Source organism: Podarcis cretensis, assembly GCF_951804945.1.
Source record: "Podarcis cretensis genome assembly, chromosome: 10".
Classification (NCBI taxonomy): Eukaryota; Metazoa; Chordata; class Lepidosauria; order Squamata; family Lacertidae; genus Podarcis; species Podarcis cretensis.
This window is the reverse complement of record NC_137179.1, coordinates 76,637,829-76,650,914: the sequence shown is the minus strand read 5'-3', so window position 1 is coordinate 76,650,914 and position 13,086 is coordinate 76,637,829. Positions and strand designations below refer to the sequence as shown.

Sequence of the window (13,086 nt, the reverse complement as noted above, 5' to 3'; positions counted from 1 at the left end):
CGGTTTGTGGTTTCTCGCTTTTAAAAAGTCAGCACCTAAACAGCAAGGACTCTTGAACCATGTGGATCTGTTCTAGTGGTTACCTATATGTTTGTTCAAGCTGTTAAAATGTTTTAAAATGTGGCTTCTTTATTAAGATAATGAGACCATTTACAAGTTCATTTAAAAGACATTTTAAAAGAAGTGTTTAATTTCCTCCACACATTTGTATGCTTCAAAGAATGGTTACTTCATGTTTACAAAGTGACATATGCAAACTGCTGTGTTATATAATATTATATTCTGTACAATCCTATATGTTATTTCTGACACTGGCCAATACCAGCCAGCAGAAGCACAAGATTCTAATTCTGTTGCCTGCCATATTTTCCATCCACTGACCAATTAGATGTTGTCATTCATAGCTTCTATGAATGTTTCTAGCCTGTTTCTAAACTTATTTCATTTCATTTATTTATTTTTATTGCATGTATACTCCAGCTTTTTCTCCAGTGAGCTCAAGGCGGCATACGTGCTTTCCTCCTCTCTGATGTAGCTCAGGCTGAATGGCAGTGACTAGCCCAATGGGGTCACCCAGTAAGCTCCATGGCTGAATGGGGCTTTGAAACCTGGGTTCCTAGATCTCGTCTGACATAACAACTGCACCACACTGGCTTGCCCCCTTGGTTATAATACTGTTTCCCATTAATTCTGATTGAATATATTTCCACAGCACAGACATATGCACTATAAAAATAGGCATAGGTATAGATATATCCAGCTAAAGTGAAATATTTTTAAGATTACTGCAAGAGCTGGTTAACAATAACTTTCCCGCTGATAAAAATGCTTGATTTTGGCTTGATCATCCTTTTTTTATTTTTGCCTTGCTTGAAAAAACAGCCCTTGTTACTCATGAATAAGCTAAAGCTTGGAACCCTGCACATAGAAAACGAGCAAAGAGATAGGATCACAGCAATATGATGCTCAGGATAATTAAAGTGACAATCTTGCAGCAAAGGCTGGATCACAGCCAGCTCTGTTGTAGCTTCATCCACGATGATGGAGCAGTGGTTTGTGAGGGGAGGTTGAAGGGGGGGGAGGAAAGGAGAGGACCTGGGGGTGGCAGAGACTGCCCTAGCCCTGTGCCACTCTGTGAAGTGCTATTGCAACAAGGAGGATGCAGTGGGTCCCCCCCCCAAGCCATTGCTGCCATCATGCATCATGTAATTGTGCTGTTGAATTTGTCTGGAGTTTGGTGTGAATGTGCACACTTGCAACAAAGGGGAAATGCATTTTATCCCAGTATCAATATACTGCCCTTATCCAAAGGGCTGTTCACAACATTTAACTCCTTCAAATGTGCATCTGTCATCACTGGAAGAGGCTCTAGTCTACACAGACTTCATTTGAATTGAATTATCCTGAGACCATAAAGACTCTTGATGGTTTATGGCAATCTGGGCATTATTCTCATAATGTGAACAGATTTCTCTTGGGTGCTTAACTTACCTTGTGGTGTTGCTTTTTATGTAATCTTCAGGATCAAGCATGAAAATATTGTTGCCCTGGAAGACATCTATGAGAGTCCAAACCATTTGTACCTGGTCATGCAACTGTAAGTACTACTTATACTGCTTTTGTTTCTGTTAACCAAACAGAAATAGAAGGAGGACATCGAATTCCAGGAAATCGGGTCAAGTGTGCAAATTGTGCTAGTATTAGGAGCATGTTGAAATCTTATGGTGTCTCTTGCAATGTTGTAAATATGTTTTTATTGCTGTATCACTTCTTGTTTGCTGCCCTGGGCTCCTTTAGGAGGAAGAGTGGGATATACATTTAATTAATAAACAAATAACATTTTAGAAATCATAGAATCATAGAATCATAGAGTTGGAAGAGACCACAAGGGCCATCGAGTCCAACCCCCTGCTAAGCTACAAATCACTACACCTCCACTATAATTTCCTTGACCTGGGGAATAAAGTTAAATTCATTAAACAATTACATACTCATCCAAGTTTAACTTCCTTAAATGAACCTTCCTTAGCTTTTGGAGCAGTAGAAGAATTATTGCTTCTTGTGCCTTCTCTGGTGCTACCTGGAGTGGATATCTGCACTGATATCCCCAAAGCGTTGGAGCTCCCTGCACAGTTGTTGCCAGTGAATTGAAAATTATATTTCACCTAGCTGTTAGTTTCCTTGTGTTGTGAATTATATTTTTAAATAATCTTCCCCCAATGGCCTGTGTGGTGTGCTTGTGTTAGGCCACAATACCACAATGACAAGTGCGGCAATCCCTTGCAAGAGACAGATAGTGGGCTCTCTGAAGCTAATCCTTCCCTTTCTCCAGCATCAGTTTGAATAGGCAACCAGCCCCCCCCCCCACCACCACCACCCAAACAGAACTTCATGGCCTGATGGGAATGGCAGGGCCTTGGTGCTGGGAAGATCTTTTTACAGGGTGTGGTCTGGTTGGCCTTTGATTAGGCAATAGTTATTTATTTATCTGTTGATTTCCTTGGGCTCTGGCTGTCAATTTGCATCCTTTTTGTCACAACTTGGCAGGTGGCCAGTGGGCAAGGAGGAGCCATACAGATAAGACAGGTTGTTTGGGAGGTAGCCCCTGAATTCAGAGGCAGCTGGAGAGGTTAGGGCAGTCACTAGGCTGTTGGGGACTTGGGGGTGGGCTGGGCTCCTGCTATGGTATCAGTTTCTGGGCAGCTTCCGCACCTGACTGGCACTGAGCTGACTTGAAGAGAGATGGGCAACCCCTGAGACAGCCAGGCCAGGCCTTGGGCCTTAAGGGAATCACCTCAGTCATTGGCTGAAGTGGTTCTTAAAGTTCAGTATCACAACATCAGATAAAGTTGGTGCCTGTTTTATTCCACATCACTTCTTTCGACTCTACAGTAGTACCTCGGGTTAAGAACTTAATTCGTTCTGGAGGTCCGTTCTTAACCTGAAACTGTTCTAAACCTGAAGCACCACTTTAGCTAATGGGGCCTCCCGCTGCCGCCGTGTGATTTCTGTTCTCATCCTGAAGCAAAGTTCTTAACCCGAGGTACCACTGTATTGCCATATACAATAACTACCTCTTTCACATACCCAGAGCTAAGAAATTCCTGGGACTGAAGTATAGTCTGTATTCTGAAACCTCCTCAAAAGTTCTCATTTAGGAAATGCTGCTGTCAGCCTAATAACTATAATCAATTAAACATGCACCATTTCCTCAATTCAATCTAGGACAAAGTGTTCATGTGTAATTTCTTATTTCCTTGGAAACCATGACCTGTTGACACAAAAGTCATATGATGCTAGAGCTGGATACCTACTTTATTGCCTCACTGCCCAATTTGCCATTACGGTTCCTTTGCTTTGTTGTAGCACATGAATTTTATTTGCCATTTCCATGCTGCACAAAGCAAACATGGAATTTTTCACTTATATTTAAGATACCACTTGTTTTTAGGTAGGTGCCTGCAAATTTGATTCAAAATGCAGGGCATATAATACAAAGCTATTGTCTAAGGTTTATTTGCTGGGGGTGGGTTTGAATGAAGATCTTAATACCTTTATATTTAGGCTTGTTTCACAGTTTCCCCTGCACATGGTCTCTGCTTGCAGTGCTTACTCCAGTATTTTGGGAGGAGGCAGGGCTCAGGGAAGTCTCTTCCAATGAACCCCACCTAATGAAGGGTGGGGAGGGCTCTCATAGTGCTCCAGGCCCAGCAAGTCTCCTCCACCGCCATCCCTTGGTCCATGTGCACTCATGATCACACAAGGAAAGCTTAGTGTGAGTTGAACTGCGCATAGATTCAGCTGGCAGCAGTTTTGACAGAACTGTCTCCAACCCAAATGTTGGAAGCCTCACAAAATAATAATAAATAATAAAATCTTATTTATATCCCGCCCTCCCCAGCCGAAGCCAGGCTCAGGGCGGCTAACAACAGTAAAATAATACAACATTCTAAAATCATTTCATTATAAAATCAGTTCAAATCAAATTAATGGCAACCATTGGGCTAGAGTTCTGTGAATTACTGAAGGAGGGAGTCAGACTGCGCCTTGGCCAAAGGCCTGGTGGAACAGCTCTGTCTTGCAGGCCCTGCGGAAAGATGTCAAGTCCCACAGGGCCCTAGTCTCTTGGGACAGAGCGTTCCACCAGATTGGAGCCACAGCCGAAAAAGCCCTGGCTCTAGTTGAGGCCAGCCTAACCTCTCTGTGGCCTGGGACCTCCAAGATGTTTTTGTTTGAAGACCGTAAGGAGAGGCGGTCCCGTAGGTACGAGGGTCCTAGGCCGTATAGGGCTTTAAAGGTTAAAACCAGCACCTTAAACCTGATCCTGTACTCCACCGGGAGCCAGTGTAGCTGGTACAAAAGCCACTGGGGTTTGATGACTGCAAAGTCCAGTGGGTTTTTGTGGCCCAAGCTCCATCCATTCATACTATGTTCCTGTCTTATACTGAGTCAGAACATTGGCCCGTCTAGCCCAATGCTGCTGACTTTGACTTGTAGCCGCTCTCCAAGGTATTAGAAGCTTTACCAGCATCTGTTATCAAAAACCTTTTATTGTAGTTGATTGACTTTCAAAAAGGGACTTCATGCATGTAAAAGTGTATTCTCTGCCACTGAACTCTTGCCCCCACCCAATTGCTAAGAGAAAGTTGCTCACTAGCAACACAATGCCACTCAAGCCTGATCTGATGTCATGGACCAGTTGGACGCAGCCAAATGGCGGGAGGAACCAGCTGGGGAACCCTGAGGGAAAGAAGGCCCAGAACCCGGGGAGTGGTGGTGGGACAACCATGAGTGGTCAGAGGGAGGAAGTGTCAGAAGCAGAAGAGGTAACAGGGCTTAGTGAGAAGGGAGAGCCTGTGGCAGAGAGAAGTCCAGACTCAGAGGCAGAAGCTGAAGCTGGGGAGGAGGATGAAGGCGGCCAAGAGGCAGAGATGGGTCAGGGTGGTGAAGAGGCACTGGTGTCTCTCCCTCGTGCTATGACCAGCTCCCCTCTGCCCTGGTTTCCAAGGCCAGGAAAGGCATGAAGCAGGAGGAGCAAGGACAGGAACACAGGCACAGTCTCTGCCCTGGAGAGGAGACATAGGCAACAGTGGGAGGCGGGGACCTTCAGTCTTCACAACTGCCTCATAGGAGCAAGGTCTACCAAGAAGACCTGCTGTGCTCATTAGGCCTGGCACCCCTGTGCAAATCCACTTTTCTTATAAAGAATTAACTTCACTTACTCCATGTGATTTACTGCTGGCTTGCTCCTGACATCCTGATATTGCACCGTCTTTCCCAGCCGTATAGCAAGAGAGCCGTCATCTAGACTGGGACTACTAGGGACTGCAATCACGCAGAGCACACATTGCATGGGAGAGCTAGGTTCATAAGCAACATGCATTCTTTTCTGACTCCTGGAAGGACACTCTCCTTTAGGGTCCTGGCTTTTCCACACAAAACACATTAGATTTCATCATATCAGATGCTTTAGCTATATAGTGTAATGCTGACAATAACAACAAGACACGTTGCTATTCTTTTTATAGCTGTATCAAAATGTGTAGTTTTATCAAAATCATGTTATTAAAGCAATTCTTCATGTTCAAATTTTAATAATAAGGATCCTTCCAAGAGAGCAATTTTTGAAGGTTAAAATCAAGTCTTGTTTTTACAAGGATGTGGATAGCACACACTCAGCTCCAACTCCCCAGGAGGCTTATGTCAAGAAAAAACTCAGGACACATAATGAAAAGAGAACCCAGCAAAAGCACCATAGAAGATTTAGGATAGCATTTTCCCCAAACTAGTATAATTCTGTGTCCCCCCCCCCCAAATGCAAATGATGCATACTAGGCTAAGAAACACACTGCTGTGCTCATAATGTTGACACAGTGTAATAACATTACAAACGAAGCAATAGGCTACCTGCTGAGAGTGAAGGCAAATGATACACGAGGCATTTTGTTCCTTCCTCTGAGTTCTCCCTATTGTTTGAGTACTTTACAGATTGGAAGAAAAGCAATGTTCCACCAAAAATCATTGTGACTTTTGCCTCAATTATAGGATTTGCTTATGAGGAATCATTTGTTTTCTGGGTTTCAATGCAAATTATGCGCTGCAGCTCACTAATCATGTGCTCTGGGGATTTCACTGAGTCCACGCTGGATTGTGGCCAGTGAATCTATACATTCCAACGCTGGAGGGCGGGGGGAGAGGGAGGGTCAGGAAGGAGTGCACAACTATCCTGCAATTTAGGGATGGGGTGATCTGGTAATATGAAAATGGAGTCACATTTTTTAAAGGCTGAAAAATAGTAAGCCTCGTTTTTCATATGCTTGTTTCATTTTCCTCCCTTTGTTTCATTTTGATGTGTTGGGACCCCCCCAAACTGGTTAGCTACTGAAAAACAGGAAAGATTCTAGGTAAAGGTAAAGGTAAAGGTACCCCTGCCCGTACGGGCCAGTCTTGACAGACTCTGGGGTTGTGCGCCCATCTCACTTAAGAGGCCAGGGGCCAGCGCTGTCCGGAGACACTTCCGGGTCACGTGGCCAGCGTGACATCGCTGCTCTGGCGAGCCAGAGCCGCACACGGAAACGCCGTTTACCTTCCCGCTGGTAAGCGGTCCCTATTTATCTACTTGCACCCGGAGGTGCTTTCGAACTGCTAGGTTGGCAGGCGCTGGGACCGAGCAGCGGGAGCGCACCCCGCCACAGGGATTCGAACCGCCGACCTTTCGATCGGCAAGCCCTAGGCGCTGAGGCTTTAACCCACAGCGCCACCTGCGTACAAAGTAACAACTAAAAGAAAAATATTAAAACTGTATTTGTAAAGACTAACCAGTAAAGCAGTACTGAAATGTGCATGTCTCTTAATATTGTAATGAGTTACACATGGGGCTGTCTTTGAATACAGTTTAGAAAATTATTTTAGTTCAGGATACAGGGGCAAGATGGCTAACTGGCACAAGTCATCATGGTTACCACTGCTTTGCCATCTCCTTGGCTCCCAGTTCATTTCCAGACCTTTAAGTTCTTGGGCCCAGTTTACTTGAAGGATCACCTGTGGTCACATGTGCTTCAATGTAACCCATACACCGTGATTTACATCACAGTCACTCCATTATCTAAGGCAGGGATGGGCAAGTTTTTTTCTGGTCAGCAGGCCAAATCTTAATCTCCCCACCCTAGGTGAGCCAATTGCCTGAGGTCAGGTGGTGCCGCAACAGGCTAGTTGCACACGCACACGCACCCCCACCCCCCATCCTCTATCCACACAAGCAAGAGGCATTATCAGAATTCAAGGACACATTTTAGACAGGCAAGAGCCCCCAGGAAGCACTGAAAGTGGGACTAGTGGGGGGTGTGGCAGGGAGGTGTCCAGAAAGTCAGATAGAAAGTCCTGGAGGACTGAGGTTCACCACCCCTCGTCTAAGGGCAAGAAGGGGTTAATATGGAGAGAATAATACTCCATGGGGTATCCTGGGCAATTAAAAGGAAGAGCCAGCATGTTGAATCGAGTCCAGAAAGTAACTGTTCATCTTGGCTCCTTGCTTCTCTGAGCACTGGCATTTTGGACCACTTGTAGTTTCCAAGGACAGCCCCATGTAGAATGCTGCCCATCAAAAGAACTAAAGTTATTTATTTCCACAGTTTAAACATTGGCAGCTTAAAGATGTGAAAAACTTGGCTCTTGATTTTGGGTTTTGGATTATAAAGGCTGCTTTATGCATTACATTTTTGGCTGTTCACCTCAAATGATAAGAGTGCACTTAAAAATGTAAATGTGACTGCATCATACATGTTTGCAAATACTGTACAGGCACCATAGAGGTAATTTTCACAGGACTACTTGATTGGTCTGTGCATAATGTGTGAAATGACCCTAAGTAACATGGAGACTTGCTTCCAGCCTTTCTTTGGTGTTTACTAAGATCAGAACCATGAGCTGAGAAATAGGCAAACACTGCAGTTCATTACTCTTAACGAAAGCATATTGACAAAATGATTGCATCTGTGAGATAACCACCTAAACCAAAGGAGTTAATTGTATGGCAGCTCAATGCCTAAATATCAGAACACAGGAAATTCTGGAGGGGTCTTGCTCTATGTTTAGAGGAGCTATTTTGGGTGAATGTAATTTTATTTGAAGACAGAAAGGGGATATTTGGGATTATGCATTTATTTACATGCATCTCTTATGGACGTGAATAAAATATTGCGTGTAATTACCAAAAATTGCATAACAATGTCACGACATCAAGCCACGTAGTAAACTTCACTAGAAATTGGATGGAAAGAGGGGGAGAAGTAGACCACCATTTTGGGCATCAGTCCTGTATCTGCTGTAAGATCTTCTGCTGCTGTGAGTGGCTGCCGGTGCGATGGGACTTGCTGCGACTTTGTTATAAAATGTAGTAAGTGGTAGTGTGAGCCTGAGGGGAATGGCGAGAGGAAGAGAGCAGATGTGGCTGAGGTGTCACTGAAGATTTAAAGAAAGAGCATTGCCTACATGCTGATCTGTTCCTATCTGCATTTCTCTGTGGTGACTGAAGGAATCATCTTTAAGAAATCCTTGGCTGATGTTGCTTGCCACAGAGTGACCCTTTTGACAAACAGCTTTCTCGTCATGCTGCCTTTCGGCTTATGAAGCTGTCTGCCAGATGTTGTTTATTGTGATGGTGGTGGGGCTGGGTTTTCTCTCTTTCTGCCTCTGTCAGTAAAATAGCTAACCTAGCTTTAATTGACTTGCATTGTCATTTTATCATCCAACTCCCCAAAAGCATGGTTTTCTGTCATTGAACCTTTTGGAGGCACTTTAAAAAGATAGGGCGCAGATGTTACAGAACAGGTTTTTTACAAATAAACAACCTAACCTGGAAATTAATTCCTTCTTTCATTTTGTTGTTGCACCACACATTATACCCCCTAAAGATGTTTTAGTTGTCAGCAAGATGACTGTAATTTGGCTGACTGGGTAGAGAAACAGAGGACAAGAGATATAGGCCACTTGCTCACTACCTTTAAAGCACATTCTCAATACTTTCCCCCCTCAAAGAATTCTGGCTACTGTAGTTCACCTTTCACAGAGTTAAATTCCCAGAAACCCCTACCAAACTACAACACCCATGAAGTTTTGAGGGGGGAAATGTGCATTGAATGTGCTTTAAAGTATGGTGGGTTTTGTAGACCACTGGTTCTCAGACAGTGTTGCACACCACTCTGGTGTGGCAGGAGAGGATGGCGGAAAGATTCTTTTTTTAAAAAAAAAATAATTTTTTTATTAAGATTTTAAAGGTTACAGAAAAAAAGAAAAAAAGAAAAAAAGAGCAATCAAAAATGAAAAAATAAAAAACAATACACATCCAAAAACCAAAAAAAGATAAAAAAGAGAAAAAGAAATAAAAAACAAGTCAGACCTTTAACTCACTTACTTACATTCACTTATTTTCTTGACTTCCTCACACCTCCCATTTTTGTATTCTAATTCAATTAGATATTCCAGCAAATCCTTCCAGCTTTATTTTAATCCCAATAATTTATCTTAACATACTATAATTCCCCTCTTTGTATTCTAATTCATATAAATATTCCAACCAATCCTTCATCTTATTTTTATCCTTATATCTTATCTTGTTATACTATAATTTCCCATTCTTTCCTTCACCAAATAACCATCCACTTTTACTTTCTCCAATCTTAACTCTCATCCAAACCTTATCATCTATACTTATTCTTAAGACGTTTCCCTAAGGTCAAAAAAGATTCCATTCCACGAATTTCCCATCTCTCATTAAGAAAACAAAAAACAAATTATATACACTTTAAATTCCCAATTTCCTTCCACCAGATCCCCTCCCCGGTTTCGGTCCCCAGCAAAAGTCCATCAATCTCGTAAAGCCATCAACCCAGAGATCTTAAATCCGAGGCTCTTAAATCTCTTTCATGTCCCCTCTGCCGGTCTTTTTGATAGTCTTTGGTATTGAAAACCAGATCTCGGGGAAGCTCCAACCCAACGGTAATCATATTCCTTCCTGCCAAACTTCCATGGTTAAAAATAGGGCCTATAAGATATTCCAAATCTTGTTTCACGCTCCTTTCAAATCCAAAGGCCCCCGAAACTCCAACCTCCACCTGGCTCAGATTTGTAATCCAAAGGTCATCTGATCTCCACATAAGGTGATCTCTCCATCTTTCATTTTCCAAACCAGGCCAGGCTTCCATCTCCAAAAATTTGCTTCTCCTTGTTGCCATTCAGGCCTCAAATTGTAGTTCACCATTTGCATCTGTAGGGTTACGGCTCCCCCTTTCTTCACTTCAATCACAACATGATTCTCCTTCTCAAATTTTCCGGTTTGTTCAGTTGAAGGAGGTTCCTGTGCCGAATTCTTATCGAGTTCTTTACTAATACCCACTTTTGTTCCCAAAGTTATAACATTAGTAGTCAAAACATTTATCTGGTCTTGCAGCTTTCCCAAGAGAAAAAATGTCCTGTTCAGTTCAGACTCAATTTCCTTCCCGACCGAGGATGGCGGAAAGATTCAAGGACAATCAATATAATATTTGGGGAATGATTCATTCGTGGTCTTGCATAGCTACATAGTTTTATACACCAGTTGGAATCATAGAGTTGGAAGGGATCCTGAGGATCATCTAGTCCAATCCCCTGCAATGCAGTTGTCCCTGCAACCTTCGTGTTGACAGCACCATGCTGTAACCAGCAGGGCAATCCAGTGGCCGTGCTAACTTCCTGCCTAGGCCCAATGTACAGTTCTGGTTTTAAAGCCCTTCACAATCTAGGGCCTTCAGAGTCATTCACTTGGAGGAGAAGCCTGTGGACTACCTGAGGTAAAGCAGGGACTGCTTAGGGAGAGCCCCCAGTCATGGAAGGCACGTGCTCTCTTGTCCTTTCAGGGGCTGGCAAATAATTTTGGGGGGACATTTTTTTTTTTGTCCAGCTGGTTGTTTTTAGCATCTTGCAGCCTGGGGGTTCCTGCATTTGTTCTAATTTGTAATATTTACATTTTAATTGCTTTTGTATTTTCTTTTATGTAAGTTGACTCACCTTGTAATTTTTTTTTAATGGAAGGGCAGTATGAAAATATATATCATACATACATATGTACATACATACATAGGCTGAGAGCCAAATAAGTCCTACTCGGAGCAGGTGCATTAAAAGCAATAAACCTATGTAAACCAATTTCAGTGGGTTTGCTCTGAGTATGTCTTTGTTGGCTATTGCCCATAAACCTAATTTTCACACTATAAAGGTGTCAAAGAAATTTCTACATTCCTCTGTATGAGTTATTTTGCCATACAAGGCAGCAGGAATTTGATTTATACCTTTGAGTGCTCATGTGGAATCTTTATTTGCGGTGTTCTGCTGTAATTATTTTACAGACTTTCAATAAATGTGTTTATACTTGTCTAACTTTACTTGCTGTGAATCTGGGTACTCAGTATTCTGTCTCCATCCATTCATGGTTGCATGCAGCTGCTATTTTACAACTACTAGAACTGACTAATATCTTGGAGACTAAATAGTAAAAGCCGCAGTCCGACCATACAGTGCAGTAAATGGTACAGGATGGTTAGAAGAGTCATATCTCAATAATAGGTGCTTTAGTCTTGCACTTACGAAATGGAATACTCTACCATCACGGTTCTGAACATGGAATATTAGAAGCTGCCACTTGATAACCAAAACATGGAAGGAGGGGGGCCTTGATAGCCAGCACAAATCTTTTACTTTCCTTCTATGGTAAGAGACATTTGCAATATTATAGCACCATCAATTTACCTGTAACCAAGAGGTGAGCAAGGAAGCCTCAGCCCCAAGGAGCTTACAGTGTAAAGCAACCAACCTGGTGCCCTCCAGAGCTCTGCTGGCTGGGGCTGATAAGAGGCGAGTTCACAACATCTGGAGGGCAGCAGGTTGGCACACGTTGGCCAAAAGTTTGATTGGGGAAATTGGGGCAGGTGAGAGAAGGATGTTCTGCCTCTTTAGCTGGAGGTGGGGAGACGGCTGCTGTGCTCAGGTTCTACATACGGGCTTCCCATAGCCATCTGGTTTGCCTCTGTGAGAATGGCGTGCTGGATTGGCCTGATCCAGAAGGGCGCTTCTCATGTTCATTTGCTTTGTACAGTTGGGAGGGGGGATGATTTAGGTGGGGAGAGGTATTTTGATTGTTTGGATTTGTTTTGAGGTATACTGGGCGCCTCCCTACTGAGTCCAGGAAAGCAAGATAGGAATGTTAATTGAAAACAAATAAATTTATTTCAGTCTCAGTCCCACCTCCTAAAATTTAAGGATAAAACATGGATCTGCCTGGTGGAGCTGTTGTAGGAATTCACCTTAATGAAAAGGATGAAATGGAGAGGACAACTTTAGCTAGGTTTTGTTTTAGTACTTCATTCTTCATAGGATGTTACAACTGGAACACACTGTTCTGTTTTGGAGCTTCATTAAGACCATTTTGTTCCTTGTATTTTTGGCACCATGGCAATTAATTCTTTCTGGAGATAAGAAACCAGCTGCATGTATTAGCACCAACTTAACTTCAAGTAATATGAAAACTGTCTCTTTACGTTTCATCATTTTCATGTACACAAGGCTGTCAATTTCACTTAGATGGGGGAAACCCCAATGGGACTCTCCAGGCTTATAAAATACCACCAGAGCTTCTTTCTTATGCCCACATCACTGGGTAATTTGCAATGTAATTACAATATTTCCATTCCAGCATAGGGCAGAGCTGAGTCTAGCCCACATGCCAAATAATGTTAAATTTACTTTCCTCTACCCAACTGTTAGGGTATTTTAATATATTAAATCATTTGGATGGCATTTATGTCCTGTCAATGGTTTCAAGAAGCCATGTGCAAAGCACAAAATCGCACATGTTGGGTTTTACACAGCAATGAATAGATATGATAATTTATTTTAATCTGAAGATGGAAACACCTTTTAGAACATGTAGGACTTGCCTGCTCCTACATAATTGAGTTTTCGTTGGTTTTCATTGCTGCCTCCTGTATAATGTTGCGAGCCTCCATCCATAGTTCTTCAGGCACTCTGTCCAGCAAATTTAAATCCTTAAACCTG

At 42.8% G+C, this 13,086-nt stretch overlaps 1 protein-coding gene across 1 annotated transcript in view; it reads left to right on the top strand.

The window, feature by feature from the left end:
• Positions 1 to 13,086, top strand: part of CAMK1D (calcium/calmodulin dependent protein kinase ID) — a 260,116-nt gene that overhangs the window by 174,085 nt on the left and 72,945 nt on the right. The window contains exon 3 of the mRNA XM_079993323.1: positions 1,523 to 1,597. Coding sequence (XP_079849449.1) covers positions 1,523 to 1,597 — 75 coding nt within the window. The remainder of the gene's footprint in view (positions 1 to 1,522; positions 1,598 to 13,086) is intronic.